The sequence below is a fragment of the Suricata suricatta genome, chromosome 2, assembly GCF_006229205.1.
Source record: "Suricata suricatta isolate VVHF042 chromosome 2, meerkat_22Aug2017_6uvM2_HiC, whole genome shotgun sequence".
Lineage (NCBI taxonomy): Eukaryota > Metazoa > Chordata > Mammalia > Carnivora > Herpestidae > Suricata > Suricata suricatta.
Genome location: NC_043701.1, coordinates 90429256 through 90447733, shown reverse-complemented (window position 1 = coordinate 90447733; position 18478 = coordinate 90429256). Strand labels below are relative to the sequence as shown.

Below are 18478 nucleotides of genomic sequence, written 5' to 3'. Positions count from 1 at the left end.
TATGGGCCCAACATGAGAGTGCTCAAATACATAAAACAGGGGTGCCTGGGTGGCTCAGATGGTTAAGCGTCTGACTCTTGTCTCAGGTCACAGCTCACAGGTCGTGCCGTTGTCTGCCATTGAGCCCCACATTGGACTCTGCGGAGACAATGCAGAGCCTACTTGGGATTCTCTCTCTTTCTCTCTCTCTCCCCTCCTCCTCATGGCCTCTTTCTCTCTCAAAATAAATAAATAAACTTTTTAAAAAAGACATAAAACAGTTAATAAAGGAACTAACATAATAGTACAATAATAGTAGGGGACTTTAATACCCCATTTACATCAATACATCATATAAATGGAAAATCAACAAAGAAACAGTGGCTTTGAATGACCTATAGAATGGATAGATTTAACACAAAACATTCCATCCTAAAACCAGAATACTCATTCTTTTCAAGTGCACATGGAGCACTTTCCAGAATAGATCTCATATTAGGCTACAAAACAGCCCACAATAAATTGAAAAAAATTAAAATCATACCGTGTACTTATTCTGACCACAATGCTATGGAACCAGAAGTCAATCACAAGAAAACATCTGGAGGAATCACAAATATATGGAGGTTAAATAATATGCTATAAACAGTGAATAGATAAAGAAATAGAAGAAGAAATCAAAAAGCACATGGAAAAAATGAATATGAAACCACAGTGGTTCAAAACCTTTGGGATGCAACAAAAGTCATTCTAAGAGGGAAATTACATCAATACAGGCCTACCCAGGGAAGCAAGAAGAATCTTAATTAAACAACTCAACCTTATACCTGAAGAAGCTAGGAAGAGAACTATACACAAGCCTAAAACCAGCAGAAGGAAGGAAATAATAAAGATTAAGACTAAAATAAAATATAGAAACTTGAAAACAATAGTATAGATCAATGAAGCCAGGAGCTGTTTTTTTGAAAAATCAATAAAATTGATAAACCTCTAGCCAGATTTATCAAGAAAAAAAGAGAAAAGATGCAAATAAAATCACAAATGAGAAAGGAGAAGTAACAACCAACACAACAGAAATACAAACAGTCATGGAAGAATATTATGAAAAACTATATGCCAAAAAATTGACCAACCAAAAGGAAATAAATTCCTAGAAACATGTAACTTCCCATAATCGAATAAGGATAAAATAGAAAATTTCAAAAAACTGATAACCAGCAAAGAAAACCAATAATAAAAAAACTTCCAACAAACAAAAGTTCAGGTCTAAGCTTCCCAGGGAATTCTACCAAACATTTAAAGAACTAATCCTTATTCTTTTCAAACTATCTCAAAAATAAAAAATAAAAATAGAAGAGGAAAGAAAGCTTCCAATTCATTCTATAAGGCCAGTATTATTTTGGGACTAAAACCAGATAAAGACACTGACAAGAAAACTGCAGGCCATTATCTCTGATGAATATAGATTCAAAAAACCTTCAATGAAATACTAGAAAGCCAATCCAACAATAAATTAAAAAAAATGTTCACCACGACGAAGTCAGGTTTATTCCTGGGTTGCAAGGATGGTTTAGTATTCACAAGTCAATCCACACGTAACGTATCACACCATTAAGAGAAAGGATAAGAACCATATGATCATTACAATAAATCCAGAAAAATCATTTGACAAAGTACAACATCCATTCATGATTAAAAAAAAAAAAAAAAAAAAAAAAAAACCTCAGGGGTGCGTGGATGGCTCAGCTGGCTAAGTGTCCAACTCTTGGTTTCAGCTCAGGCCATGATCTCACAGTTTATGCTGACAGTGCAGAGCCTACTTGGGACCCTCTCTCTCTCTCCCTCTCTCTCCTCCCTTCCTGTGTGTGTTCTCTCTCTCTCTCTCTCTCTCTCTCTCTCTCTCTCAAAATAAGGAAATAAGCTTATAAAGACAAAGTGTCCCTAAGTGATAAAAACTCTTAACAAAGTAGGAATAGAAGGAACATAGGTCAACATCATTAAGGCCACCCACAAAAGACCTGCATCCTGTATAATCTTCAGTGGGGCAAAACTGAGAGCTTTCTTTCTAAGGTCAGAAACAAGAAAGGATGTTCATTATCACCACTTTTATCCAATAGAGTACTGGAAGTCCACAGCAATCAGACACAAAAAGATATAAAATGAACCTAGGTTAGTAAGAAAGAAGTAAAACTTTCCCTATTTGCAGAAGATGTAATTCTCCATATAGAAAATCTGAAAAGCTCCACCAAAAACAAATTTAGTAAAGTCACTGTATAAAATCTATTTATATAAATCCTCTGCATTTCTATACACTGATAATGAAACAACAGAAAGAGAAATTAAGAAAACATTCCCATTTACAGTTGCACCAAGAATAATAAAGTACCTAGTAATAAACCTAATCAAAGAGGTGAATGTGCTGTATACTGAAAACTGAATGCTGATGAAATAAATTGAAGATCACACAAAGAAATGGAAAGATATTTTAAGATCATAGATTGGAAAAACAAATATTGCTAAAATGTCTATACTGCCCAAAGCAATCTACACATTCATTGCAATCCCTATCAAAATACCAGCTTCTTTTTAAAAAATAGAATCAAGATCTAGAAATTCTACAATTGGTATAGAACCACAAAAGACCTGGAATAACCAAAGAAATCTTGAAAAACAAAGCTAGAGGCATCACAATTCCGGACTTCAAGTTATAGTACAAAACTGTAGTGATCAACGCAGTATGGTACTGGCACAAAAATAGACACATAGATCAACAGAACAGAATAGAAAACCCAGAAATAAACCTATAATTATATGGTCAATTTATCTTCACAAAGCAGGAAAGAGTATTCACTGGGAAAAAGAGTCTCTTCTGGTGTTCCAAAGCTACACGCAGAAGAATGAAACCAGACCACTTTCTCACACAATATGCCAAATAAGTTCAAAATGGATTAAAGACCTAAATGTGAGACCTGAAACCATAAAAAATACTAGAAGAGAGCATAGGTAGTAACTTCTCTGATACTGGCTTTGTCAACTTTCGGACTCCGGGCTGAGACTCCGGGCAGAGGCCCGGGTGGTGGCACCCACCCACCTTCTTCTACAGCCAATGCTTTGTGGGAGGCCCTTGGTGCCCAACCAGTAGCAGCCTATAGAAAGCACCGATGGGATAGAGCCCAAACAGACAGCCCCATTGGAGGGGGACTCACAGCAGGGAGATGTGCGGGAACCCTCACCCACATTCTGGCCTAGGTACTGAAGGCCTTTCCACCCCGGCAACCCCAGCAGCCTACCACAGAAGGTGGGGATGGTGAGCCTAAGCCAGGCCAAGGCCCCACGGACAGGTCCCGGCTGGAGCCCCAGCACCCACGAAACCGTCCCTATTTCCAGTTGGGGCAGCAGCAGCTTCCCAGACCCAGACAGCCCACAGCCGCGGAGATCTCAACCCCCACACCATACTGGAGTGACTCCGGGCATTCCTATCTAGAGCTAAGTCCCCTGAAGCAAAGGAAAAATAGCAAAATTAAACTGTTGCCACAACATCAAAATAAAAAGCTTATGCATGCCAAGGAAACCATAAACAAAACTAAAAGTCAGCTTACAGAATGAGAGAATGTTTTCAAATGGTGGATCCACTGAAGGGTTAGTATCCACAATACATAAATAACTTAGAAAACTCAACACCCAAGAAACAAATAATCCAGTTAAGAATTGGGCAGAAGACATGACCAGACATTTCTCCAAAGACATCCAGATTCCCAATGGACACATGAAAAGAAGTTCATCATTACTTATCATCAGGAAAATGCAAATCAAAACTACAATGTAATATCACCTCATACCTATCAGAGGGGCTAAAATCAACAACATAAGAAACAACAGGTGTGGCAAGGATGTGGAGCAAAAGGAACACTTCGGCACTGCTGGTGGAAATGCACACCGCTGCTTAAACTGGGGAAAACAGTATGGAAATTCCTCACGAAGCTCAAAATTGAACTACTCTGTGACACAGCAATTGCACTACTAGGGATTTACCCAGATAATACAAAAACACTGATCCAGAGGGATATATCCACCCCTATGTTTATAGCAGAATTATTTACAGCAACAAATAATTGGAAGCAGCCAAGTATCCGTCAATTGATGAATGGGTAAAGAAGATATGACATATATTACATATATGTAGTGATATGTATCATATATGTAATAATACATATAACATATTATGTATATAATATGTTTTATATACATATAATGGAATATTATTCAGCCAAAAAAAGAGTGAAATCTTGCCATTTATAATGACCTGAATGGAGCCAGAGGATATAATGCTAAGTGAAATAAGTCAGTTGGAGGAAGACAAATCCATATGATTTCACTTATATTGGAATTTAAGGAACAAAACAAATGAGCAAAGGAAGAGATACAAACCAAGAAACAGACTTTTAACTACAGAGAACAAACTGATGGTTACCTGAAGGGATGGGAATGTGGGGACGGGTGAAATAGGTTATGGGAATTAAAGAGTGCGCTTGTGGTGAGTACTGGCTGATATATGGAAGTGTTGGATCACGCTGTCGTACCCATTAAACTAATATAACACTGTATGTTAACCGACTGGAGTTAAAATAAAAACTTAAAAAAGTGAGTAAAAAAATCTCTATAAAACACTGTCAAACTATTGAAATATTATGAAAAAAAGCTAACCTAAATAAATGGGGAGATAACTAGGTTTATAGATTGGAATGCTTAGTATTATAAAGATTACAATTTTCACCAAATTGATTTACATATTTAGGACATTTGGAATTAAAATTGTAAACAGTTTTTTTTTTTATTTTCTGTAACTGGATAGGCTCTTTCTAAGATATATGTATATGGAAGCAAAAAGGGCCTCTAATAGCCAGCATAGTCTTGAGATTTTAAAAAAGTGGCAGTAGTTGCACTACTGGCTGTCAAGATTTATTATAAAGGTATAGCAATTAGACATGCTTTATTGGCACGAAGATTAAAACAGAAAACTTAGGAACAAATCTATGCATATATATATACTTGATTTGTGACAAAGGTGTCCCTGCAGAGCTATGGGAAAAAGCTGTCTTTTCAATAAATGGTCTTGGAAACATTGAATTTCCACATAGGAATAAGAAAAATAAACTTGACAAATATTTCACACCATAAAAAGTTAATTCTGGGGTCAGGGGATTGTAGATTTACAAGTGAATGGAAAACCTATATAGATTCCAGCAAATAGCATAGTAACAAATCACTATAAACTTAGAGCATGTAAAAATGTTAAATGGTACACACAAATCCCTATTTATAAAGATAAAATTGATTAGGCTATAATAACATTAAGAAATCAATTCTTCAATAATTAACCATCATTAAGATAGTAAAAATTAAATCTTCAAACCGGATATGCTGTTTGCAAATTTTACGAGTGGCAAACACCTTTTATCCCAAATGACTAAAATTAAAAGGATTGACAGTCCCTATTGGTGAACTGCTCACACGATGAAGGGAGGGTTCACATTGTGATACCTAATTTGAAATACTGAAGATTTTACTAAATTTCAACATATAAACAATAAACCAATTTATGTGGCAGTCCAAAGACATGTAAAAGAATATTCAGACACATTTTTCATAATAAACAAGTGCAGCTGACCGTGTCCTGATGTCCTTTACAAGGCAGGTGGATGCACGAATATTGATATATTCACACAATGAACACTATGCAAGAGTGGAAAGAATGAACTACTCCTACATGCAACCTCGTAGCTGTAACTAGGTACACATAGTGCATACAATACAATCTCATTTATTAAAAGTAAAAAGAAACATACAGTAATTTTTATGAATTTATGCTAACGTGGTAAAAATATAAATTTAAAAAAGAGCAAAATGAATATGATTATCATTAAAAAGTACTCACTCTTTCTGAGATAGAGGGAAGGTGGAAGGATTGAGGAGGTAAGAGTTCTCTTTGGGGGTGCTGATATTAAGTGTGGTTACAAGGTTGTTGATTTGTTAAAAAATATCAACTTGCCTATTTCTGTTTTATGTATTTCTTTATATGTATATTTCATTTCACAATATAAAAGATTAAAAAACAAAGAATAGAAAACATTAATAAAAATTGTTTTAAAATAAAACTTTTCTGGGGTACCTGTGTGACTCAGTTGGTTGAACATCCAAACTCTTGATTTCAACTCAGGTCATGATCTCACGGTGTGGGACCAGCCCTGAGTCAGGTTCTGCACTGGTGGCACACAGGCTGCTTGGAATTCTCTCTCTCCTTCTCTCTGCCCCTCCCCTGCTTGTGCTTTCTCTGTCTCTCTCAAAGTAAATAAATGAACTTTAAAAAGTTAATAAAATAAAAATTTTATTTTCTTTCCCTTGGAACCTACCCAGATATCAATTTCAAAATAATAGCTTACACTAATTATATAGCATTATTTTATAAGGAGAAAAAATTTAATTTTATATTTTATTTACAAAAAGATAAGTCACATTACTTGAATAGAAACAAATCATAAACTGTTACCCTGTCTTAACTGAGTTTAAAATACTTGAAAAGAAGTTCTCTTTTTTTATATTCAATTTTATAGAAACAGTCATAAATAATAGATGCAGAAGAGAGGTGGCTGGGTAGATCAGCCAGTTAAGCACCCAACTTTGGCTCAGGTCATGATCTTGTGATTCATGAATTCAAGCCCTGCGTCGGGCTCTGTGCTGACAGCTCAGAGCCTGGAGCCTGCTTCAGATTCTGTGTCTCTCTCTCTCTCTGCCCCTCTCCTCACAAATTCTCTCTCTCTCAAAAATAAATAAACATTAAAATTTTTTTAAAGATGCAGATGAAGAAATATTTAAATTAAATAAATATACTACTTTAGATTTTCTTCACTTTTTTCTTTATCCCATTATACTCTAAATTAACTAAATAATATGTCTGTATTATGACATTAATTCAAGAATATTTTAGTCAGAAAATTCACCTGTAATAACAATACTATTTACCTGTTACAAAAATACTTATCTAACAAATGAATATCATAGGAAGCTTATTTTATGCTGATAAAAAATCTGTTCATTCCACTCATTAAATGGGAGTTTGTAAACGCTTATGTGTATTTGATATTTGATGCTGTTTCATACTTATTTCACTTACCTTAGAGTCTGAATTTTAAGAATACTATGCATACAAAAAATAAGCATCACAAAATAAATGACAAACGACTGTAATTATGCTACCTCTAATATTAGGCATAACCACACACTATCCATTTTCCCAATACTTAAGCAATTGACAGTTGTTTATTATTACTATTATTATTATTTTTCTGAGACAGAGAGAGACAGAGCATAAGTCAGGGAAGGGCAGAGAGAGAGGGAGACACTGAATCTGAAGCAGGCTCCAGGCTCTGAGCTGTCAGCACAGAGCCTGCCGTAGGGCTCAAACCTACAAACCATGAGATGGTGACCTGAGTCGAAGTCAGAAGCTTAACCAACTGAGCCACCCTAGAGTTTATTATTTTAGAGGGCTTAACCATATTAGTCCTCCTTATAAGTCATTTTTCCCTTTTTTAAAATATTTATTTTGAGAGAGAGAGAGAAGGAGAGAGAGAGAGAGAGAGAGAGAGAGAGAGAGAGAGAGGGAGGGAGGGAGAGGAGTAAGCTGAGGAGCAGAGAAGGAGAGAGTTCAAAGCAGGCTCTATGCTGTCAGGTCAGAGCCTGACATGGGGCTCCATCTCACAAACTGTGAGATCATGACCTGAACCAAAACCAAGAGTTGAATGCTTAACTGACTGAGTCCCCCAGGTACCCTTACAAATCATTTTTAAAATAAATGAAGTATAAAGGTATTTAGTGAGTGGCAGGAGTCTCATTTACTTTAAATCCTAGAAATTTAGTTCTCTGATATTTTATTTATTAGTTGAAAGCATGCTTCATCCTAATTCATCAGTGCTCAAACTAAGCAATAGATTAATAAAGAACAGATTTTATTTAAAAAGATTCATTTGATTTCTTAGTTTGATGGCAGTTTTCAAACAATTTCAGAGGCACATGCTCCTCAAATACATTAAAATACTGTGTATTTCTTGAAAATTAAAAGAAGTGTGTGTCACCATATTAAAGCTAATACATGTTAATGACATTTATTTCAGACCTAAGGCAGCAGTTCTGGAAACTTTCCGTTGCTTGGGGTTCTTAATGTTGTGCAGATTTGGTCATCTGAAGTCTTTCACTCCTTCTCTGTCATTTGCTTTTGAGGTAAGACACATATTTTTAGGTGGATTTTGCACAATTATACATCTATTATATATTTAAATCCATTCATTCGACAATGATTTGTCTATTTATTTTGTGACTAGTATTTGTCACCTGGAGCTAGTTATTGTGGAGTTTCATTTTTCTGGTCTTTTAATTTGGATTGATATCATGAACCTCATTGACTTGTTGGACATATTACTCTGCATGATGTTTATAAGGAAAATTTAGGTCACATCGTTGGCTCTCAATAAGTAAACTAATAATTTTGCAAAAAGTTCTTGGCAGAGATTTTACCATTGGAGATTTTTTTTTTATTTTAAGGTGATTAAAATATCTTATCAATAGCCCACAAGAAGTAATGATTCTATAGAAATAAAACCACTGATGTCATTGAGATTTTTCTTCAAATGAAAAATTTAAGTTATAATTTGACCTTCTTTGATGATTAAAACTTCTCTTCCAAAAACTTCCAAAAGCTTTTGGGTATATATTTATTGTCTTAGACATTAGCTACATGTTAAAAAAATATTTTTATTCTTATCACTCTCAAGATTTAATGCATACAATTTTATTCTTTTAAATTAAGGTTTATATTGTTTAATTTTGGCACTGATCAGCCTACCAACATGCCCAACATATGTGACCATATTTAAACATGAAACATAAATGCAAACATCCCCCCAGCATCGATGGAAAAACTAAAACAGGCACTTTTATAAATTAATAATGATTGTAAATTGAAATAAGCTCTTTGGAAAACAATTTGGCACCACCACATAAGGCCTATGAATATAAAAATGATGAAGAGGAAATATAAATATTAATGGTATATATGTAAATATATCTGGAATGATAATAAGAACATACTATATGGTTGCCTATGGGAAGGTGAATTATGTGACTAGGATAAATAACTATGAGGAAGATTTTCCATTAAGTTACTATTCTTTACTACCTTTAAAATTTCTGCACCATCTGAATGTATTTCTTACTTTAAAAGACATGCAGATTTAAAAAATGAAGCATAAAATCTTAGTATCAGGATACTAAGTAGATATCATCTAATTGAATAAATTTTACATCTAAGTAGGCACTAAATAAAGTTTATGTGATGTGTATTTATATTGTTTCTTAAGAATACAACCTACAAGCAAAATACTGAAGATTAAATTACACATAAGTAATGAAATTTTGAAATATACATGCCAAAAAAATAAAATATATTTTCACACTCTGTGTGAGGGAAGATATTATAATTACAGGTATGAAAGAAAATAATTCCATTTAATGAATCTACTCTTGGGTACATTGTGGTGGTTTATCTTAAATGCTCCAGACACAAATGGAAAAGATAGGGTTCTTTAACGTAGCCTTAAACAAGTGGGGGTGTTTGCTTGGAGAACCACAGTGCATTTGGGATTCTTTGATGATGGGATAGTGTTGGACAGTGTCCAACTTTTGAACATGATGAATTTTAGTGGTGAGTTGCTGTCCATCTACTTATTGTTGTTAGTCAGTAGGTAAAAGTGAGAGTTTAACGTTTGAGCTTTGAAGCCACATTGCCTGAATTTGCTTTCTAACTCAGGAAATTACTAGTGTGTCCTCGGGCAGTTATGTGTCAACTTAAATATTCTTAGACTTACTTTCCTTATCTCTAAATGATAAGTAATAATGTCTATAATAGGATTTTGAGGATTAAATGAAAATCTGTGTAGGAGATTTGGCACAGTGCTTAACATACTGTACAAGCTTAATATATATTAGATGCTATAATTATTATCATTTTATATGAAATTAAAGATCCCTTGGAATAATTCTTTGGTTTGCCTCAGGATCCAAAACTCAAGTTTGGGAACAATTGGCATGGTGGATGTAGAGGAGCAATAATGTGGAATCTAAAAGTCATGATTATGAATTCTTAGCCTGATGGTGACTTTATGACCTTGGACTCTGTTCCTCAGGTTGTTTACTTGCAAAATAGGTTTAATGAGACTTAACGCACACTGAGATTGTCTATATTCTAAATGCCTTACCTTAACCTTCATATCATTATAACTCATGATATAGTTGCTATGGTTATTTTTATAATGAAAAAAATTGAGTTACAGAGATGTTAAAAACTAATTTGAATTAATGTAAGCAATAAGTGAGCAAGTCAGGATACAAACTAAGTTTGACATTGTAGCTCTTAATTGTCTGGCAAGATTGTCTTCCATGTAATGCTAGCAATACTCATCCTTCTCAAGGGACTTAGATAAAAGATACATATATAACGTAGCACAAGTACTTTGAGAAATGTGAAGACAGAAATAAAAGGTCTTATCAGTTTGACTGCAAAAATGTTTTGAAAACACTAATGGTTTCAGTAATTTACCTCTGAATTATCTTCAATTTAAAAGCAAAACAAAGGGGAGGGAAGACATAATGGCAGAATGTTTCAGCCTACTCACTTGCTCTTTCCAGAGCTTATTGCTGCCCATCGAGGCACCAACATGGCCTATTCTTCAAGAGTAAACATTGACTGTGATGTGCCAATAAATATTTCCTTAAAATGGTGTATTAATACTATTTCATATGGTTTGTGGATAAATTCATTGATATAAAGGGTACCACACAGCAAGTCCTTTATGCAATTTAGTTATTATCATTGTTCCTATTACCATGATTATTCTATAATTATCATTTAAAATATTAATACTGCTATTATTTAGGTATCATCATCATCATCATCATTATATTATGATTAACAATTGAATTTCCATGGTTAAAACTGAACACGTCTTCTCTGACCAGAGGTCAATAACTATGTGGTAAAGTCTTGCCAAAGACTAGGTAGAGACTAGTTTTATGATCAGCATTTTACTTGTAAGGCAGCCTTTTCTTCTACTGTTTCTAAAGTTTAAAAAAATATTAGTTATTAATTCTTTAATTTAAATTAAAAATTAGAAAACTAGTTATCAGTTCTTATATTCTTAATAACTTTTTAAAGTTTATTTTACTTATTTTGAGAGGAAGAGAGAGCAAGCCAGCACAGCAGCGGCAGAGAGAGAGAGAGCAGAGAGGGAGAATTCCAAGCAGGTTCTGCACAGTGTGCAGCCTGATGGGGGGCTTGAACTCATGAACTGTGAAATCATGACCTGAGCCAAAATCATGAGTCAGTCACTTAAGAGACCGAGACCCCCAGACACCCCAGTTTTTATATTCTTAATTGTGAATTTCAAATTTGTGTTTTCATCACATTTCTTAGAACTTTACCTAAAATATTACCATTTATCATAGTATTAATAAAACTGTTCTTTGCCCCACGGAAGGAATTTAGAAGCCTAATAAATGGTCTGAGTGACTTCATTCAATAGACATCAGGGCTTAGTGACTTGCAGTGATTATACTATTATACTAAACCATAGAATCAGTGTCATTGAAGCAATTAATCCCTTCTTTTATAAATTAATGTTGTCTATATTGGCAACATCAGCTTGGAGCCTTGCGCCTCTTCTCTATTTATCTAGAAGTCTGGTTGGGGCTTTCTGTTACATTGCTTCATTTTGTAGGTCAAATGCGTAGATTTACATGGTAGCAGTCATCCTTCTAGGCTGAGCAAGCACATTGCTGGCTATACTTACAACTCTAGTCACATACAAACAAGCACACACCGAATGGGAAACTGACCTTAAACTATGTTTTACTTAGATTAGAAAGCAGTGCTTAGGTAGTTATAATTCTGAGTCAGAAGTACAAAGTAGAATTTAAATTTGATCCTGTGACCTGAATGTGGAAGATTTACTCCCTTTAGCATTTTTTTAAATTTAAATTTTAGTTAACTAACATACAGTGCATTATTCGGTTCAGGTAGACTTCAGTGGTTCATTACTTACACACAACATCCAGCTCTTATCACCACTGCCCTCCTTAACACCCGACACCCATCAAGCCTTCTCCTGCCTACTTCCCTCCACAGCCCACAGTTTGTTCTCTATCATTGAGTCTCTTAATGGTTTATTTTCCTCTCTCCCCTTCCTCCCCACTTCCCATGTATTCATCTGTTTTGTTTCTTAAATTCTACATATGAGTGAAATCAAATGGTATTTATCTTTCTCTGATTTACTTATCTCAGAATAATATATTCTCAATGCATCCACGTTGTTGCAAATGGCAAGATTTCATTCTTTTTGATGGCTGAGCAATATCCCATTGTATATGTAAACCACATTTTCTTTATCCATTCATCAGTCGATGGACATTGAGTTCTCTCCATAGTTTGGCTATTGCTGATAAGGGCGATATACACATTGGAGTGCATGTACCTTTGAATCTGTAGAATCTTTATTTTTGTATCCTTTGGGTAAATACCTAAGAGTACATTTGTTGGATCATATCATAGAAGACATGGATAGGCACTTTTCCAAAGAAGACATCATCCAGATGGCCAAGAGATACGTGAAAAGGTATTCAATATTACTCATCATCATCATCAGGGAAATAAAAATCAAAACCATGGTGAAATGACACCACACACCTGTCAGAATGGCTAAAATTTACAATACCAGAAACAGTTGGTGAGGATGCAGAGAAAGGGGAGCCCTCTTGCATTGTTGGTGGGAATGCAAACTGGTGCAGCCACTCTGGAGAACAGTATGGAGGTTCCTCAAAAAACTAAAATTAGATTGATCCTACAGTACTCTTTAGCTTCTGTTCACAAGAATATGAAATCATGGAGTGGTGCTCTGGCTAATTATGAATATAATTAACTGCTATACAAATACATAGTTGTTTGTTTAGTGTGTGCAGTGGTTAGCCCATACCCTTATACATTTCTTTAGCTAGGTTGGTTAATATTTTGACCACCTACTCATATGCTTTTTTTTAACTTACTTTTTCACAGGAAATCTGACAGAAAAACATTCTTTCATTCATGCATTTCTCACTAACGTGTGCACACATTTCTTTTTCTACTTGCTCAAGTGTAATTTGTTCTAAGATATGCCTGTGAATTTGTGGTTGTTTAATTTTTTCTGTCAGTAGCTTTAAAAACGTCTAAACATGATGTGCCTTTAAAGGGGAAAAAGCAAAGTCAAAGACGAATAGCTATTTTTAGTACGTATGTAGGTATATAAGATAATGGGAAATGCTGCTTACAGATATTTTGATCCTACATGTATTTTGTTTCATATCACTTCTGAGGTAATAGAGGAGGTAGTTAAGGTACTAGAAAAAGCATTGGCTTTGAAGTCACATAACCTAAGTGTCATTCCCAGCTCTGCCAGTTGGTTGTGTGGCCTTCAGGAGCATTTCTAAAACAACCAACCACATCTTAGCTCCCTTTGCTTGGTTCCCGCAGCAAAAAGAAGAGTATACATCTTGTGGGGATTGTTTTGATATTCAAAGGAGTAAAAACAATAAAGTCAAGAGAACCTAGTATAATACCTGGTATTTAAGTAATGAGTCTTACGAATAGTAATTATATCTGTGTGTACTATACACGCACATACATACACAAATTAAAAATAATGTTTTTGAAACTAGGGCATTAAAAGCAATGAAAAAATAAACTTGAGGATATCTGCTTATTAGTGGCCAAATAATCTGAAGTTGATTCCAAAAGAACATGCAATGGCTTTAAATCAAGACTTCAGAAAAATTCTAAAATCGGATTTCCAGGTTTCAGTTTAAATCATTAAAATAGAAACACATCATTCCCGCACGGTAAACCACCTTGTATCTGCTGAAGATGTGCACAAGAGCTGGGCAGAATTTGGACAAGTAGGGAGGAAGAGAGAGCACATGCACCTTGACTGAAGCCCGAATACAGTGAAAAGTCCGGAAGCAGGGGAGACCGTGGTTTAAGTGATGAGATGAGCCTAGAATAAGAGCCCAAAGTGTGGATCCTGGTAGGAGGTTTAAAAATGCCCGCAGAAGATAGGACCAGCTTGCCTAACGCTTTAAATGGCAGGCAGAAACATGTATTCAACACTTACTGAACACCTGCCCCAGTAAAAACAGAGCAAAAGCCCTGTCTTTGTGGAGATTAGATTTTAATCAGTGTATTAATTTTTGATTGCTGCGTAACAAATTACCACAAATTTAGTGGCTTAAAACAACACACATTTATTATCTAATAGTTCCCATGGGTCAGGAGGTCAGGCACAGTTTTGCTCAGAGCTCTGCTCAGCGTCTCAAGAGACTGCATTTAAGGTGAGTATTGGCCAGATTGTGTTCTCATCTGGAGGCTCAACTACGGAAAAATCCACTTTCAAACTCATTCACGCTGTTGACAGAACTCATTTCCTTGCAGCTGTATGACTTAGGGCGCCAGCTTTTTGCTGGCTTTTGCCTGGAGTCTGCCCTTGGGTCCCAGAGGCTGCCTGTAGGTCCATGCCACATGGGCGTCCTCAGTGTGGCTGCAGACTTCATCAGGCCTGCAAGGAGGAACTTGTTTCAGAAGGGGCTCAGCCCCTCTTTTAAGACCTTTCAGTTGATCAGCCTAAAATCCTCCAGGATAATCTCCTGTTTTGTCAAAGGAAAAACAACTGATTGAGGACCTTACTTACATCCGCTATATTCCTTCGTCTATTCCATATTCTACTGGCTAGAAGCAGGTCACAGGCTTCTACACTCGAGGGGAGGGGATTGTACAGGCTGACAGCTCATAGACAGCAGGGGTGGGGACTATGGGACCACCCTAGTTCTGTCCGCCATAGTTGGGGAAGGCACAAACAGTAACGTAGGCAAATATTTATATACATATACCCATATATGGCTTATCAGATAATGCTGAGTGCTATAGTGAAAAATAAATCGGGGGTGGAGAAGGCAAAATATTTTTTAAACTTGGTACCTAGGGAAGGCTGTCGGCATTTCAGTTAAGACCTGAGGTGAGGGCAAAAGCCATGTGGATTCCTGGGGAAGAGCAGATAATGGCAACATCAAGTACAAAGGTGCTGAGGCAGGGTGTACCTAGCATGTTCCTAGAATATTGCACATGTTTGGAATTGAATAAGCAAGAGGGAACATGGTACAAAATGTAATCAGAGCAGCAACAGAAGTCAGGCCACATAGGTCTTTTGGTCATTGTCAATCCATTTTACTCCAGCTGAAGTGACTCCACCCAGAGCCTTTGAGCACAGGAAGTGTATGACCTCACATTTTAAGATCATTTTGATGGCTGAGTTGAAGATAAATGGAAGGGGGTAAGAAGAGGATGCAAACAAGCCAGTTAATGTTATTGTAAACATGCAAGTGAGAGAAGCTGGCATCTCAGACATGGGAAGTGATCAGATTCAGGTAACGATTTTAAAGTAGAAAAGGTAAGCTTTGCTGACAGGTGGAATGAGATGGGAAAACAACAACAGCAAAAAATGAGGCAAGAAAGACCCCAGTGGTTTTATTGTGAGGAAATAAAAGAATGAGGTTACCGTGAACTGAGATGGGAAGAATCTAAGAGGAGAAGCTCGGAGTGGTGATAGATCAGCAAGTTCAATTTTATTTGATAGGATTATGTTTATTGATTTCATGGTTACCTTCTTGCTGGTAGGGTTATTAATCTGTTCTGCACAAACAATTCAAAGCAGAGAAAGTAGATGGGTAGAAAATATACCCACAGTTTATTACTGGTTATGTTTATGTATCTTGACTTGATTTTTTTTCTTTGTGATTACTAGATTCCTTAGTGAACTTTTTTTTTAATTTAAAAAAATTTTTTAATAGTTTATTGTCATTTTGGTTTCCGTATATACCCAGGTCTCCGCCTGTTATCTCTGTGCTCCTCAGTCCCTAGCATCCACTCATCTTTATACTGTTTGCAGTTCTGCCTTTTCAAAAAGTCGTATAGCTGGAATCACACAGTATCATATATTTTCAGATTGTCTTCTTTTACTTAGCAGTATGCATTTATGCTTTCTCCATGTCTTTTTATGGATGCACAGCTCTATTGTTTATTGTGCTGAACAATTTTCCATTTTTTGTATATACCACAGTTTATTCATTCACCTTTTTAAGGACATAGTGGTTGCTTTTGGCAATTATGAGTAACAATGCTCTAAATATCCCTGTACGGGTTTTTGTGTGGACATAAATTTTCAGTTCATCTGGGCAAATATGAAGGAGCACAATTGCAGGATCATGTGATAAGAGTATGTTTAGTTTTGTAAGAAATCCCCAAACTGTCTTCCGAAGTGGCCATACTCTTTGTCATCCCTGAATGGGAGCTCCTTTTGCTTCACATCCTCACCAGCATTTGGTGTTGGCACTGTTCCAGATTTTAGTCATTCTAATAGGTGTGTAGTGATCTGTCATTGTTTTCATTCGCATTTCCCTGTTGACATATGTGGAGAATCTTTTCCTAGGATTATTTGCCATCTGTGTCTGTTCTTTGGTGAGGTGTCTGTTAAGATCTTTGGCCCATTTTTAAAAATTGGGTAGGTTTCTTATTGTTGAGTTTTAGGAGTTCTTTGTATGTTATGGATAACAGCTCTTTATTAGATGTGTTTTTAGAAAATCCCTTCTAGTCTGTGGCTTGTCATGTCATTCGTTTGACATCATCATTTGCATAGCAGAAGTTTTTAATTAAAAAATTCAGCTTATAAATTATTTGGTGGATTGTGTCTTTGGTCTTATATATGCAAAAGCACTGCCATACCTAAGATCATCTATGTTTTTTCCTATGTTATTTTCTAGGAGTTTTATAGTTTTACATTATTAAATTCAAATATGTGATTTTTTTAAGTAAATTTTGAGTGATTTTTTTATGAAAAGCATAACGTCTATGTCTAGATTCATTTGTGTGTGTGTGTCCATTTCTTTCAGCACCATTTGTTGAAAAGACTCTGCTCCACTACACTCTCCTTGCTCCCTTGTCAATGATCAGTTGACTCTATGTATGTGCGTCAATTTCCTGGCTGTCTCTTCTGTTCCATTGATACACCTGCCTCTTCTCTCACCCGTACCACACTGCCTTGATCAACAGTGCTTTACAGTAAGTCTTGAAGTCAGGTAGTGTCAGTCTACCAGCATTTTCCTTCTCCTTCAAAATTGTGTTGGCTCTTCTGGGTCTCTTCCCTCTTCATATAAACTAGAATCAGTTTGTTGACATCACAAAATAATTTGGTGGGATTTTGATGGTGATTGCATTAAATCTAGTTGGAAGAACTGACATCTAGACAATTTTGACATCTTGACAATATGGATTCCTACTCATGAATATGGAGTATCCCTCTAGTTTTTTATTTCATTCTTAGACTTTTGTTATTTTCCTCATATGGTGCTTGTACATACAGTAGTTTGTTACATTTATTACCTGATTAATATTATTATTTTAGTTTTAATTTGAATGGCATTATACTTTTAAATTTCAAATTCCACTTGTTCATTCATGGCATGATTAACTTTTTATATTAATGCTGTATCCTGCAAACTTGCCCTAATCACTTATTAGTTCCAAGAGTTTTTTGTTGATCTTTTCCAATTTTCTACATAATCATGTCATCTGCCTACCTTAGCAAGAAAGGAATAGAACTAGGAGTTTAATTGCTGATTTTTTATTTATAGATTTATCACTAAAATAGAAAACTTCAATTAAACTATATCCATATATAAGCTTTTTGGTTATATCATCATTTACTTAAATTTTTGCCAATAAATATCATAGGTAATTTTAGTTTAAAAATGTTGCAGTTAGTATTCTGAGTGGTTCGTAAATATTATTTCCTTAAATACAACAACTTTATAATGCGGATGCTACTTTAAGTCACATTTAACAGATGATTAAATGAGACATTAAGAAGACAAGTAAGTTGCCCAAGGCCACAATCCTGTACATAAGAGAGACAGGATTCAAACCCATGTGGGGCTCAAACCTACAATCTGCAAGATCATGACCTGAACAGAAAGCAAGAGTCAGATGCTTAACCGACTGAGCCCCCCATGTACACTTCAGTGTTGGTATTCTTTTGGACCTGGATCCTGCTTTCTTCTTTAGCCACCCTTACTCACTTCTAACTCCTTTAAACAGTGTGGATGTGCTGATGATTCCCACTTTTTTATGCTTGGTCCAGACCTCTAACCTCAGGTGTAAACTCCCACATTCTATTACCTGCTTAAGATCTTCTCTTGAATAGTATAGGCACATCATACAATAACTGCATGAGCAAAAGTGAGCTCTTCATGCCTTCTCCTACGTATCTTTTTCCACTTCCATAGATTTACATCTCAATAAATAGGCACCATAGAC

At 35.6% G+C, this 18478-nt stretch overlaps 1 protein-coding gene across 1 annotated transcript in view; it reads left to right on the top strand.

Moving 5' to 3' along the window:
* Positions 1-18478, top strand: part of AGMO (alkylglycerol monooxygenase) — a 318725-nt gene that overhangs the window by 169872 nt on the left and 130375 nt on the right. Inside the window, exon 13 of the mRNA XM_029919039.1 lies at positions 8148-8253. Within this exon, the coding sequence (XP_029774899.1) occupies positions 8148-8253 (106 nt within the window). The remainder of the gene's footprint in view (positions 1-8147; positions 8254-18478) is intronic.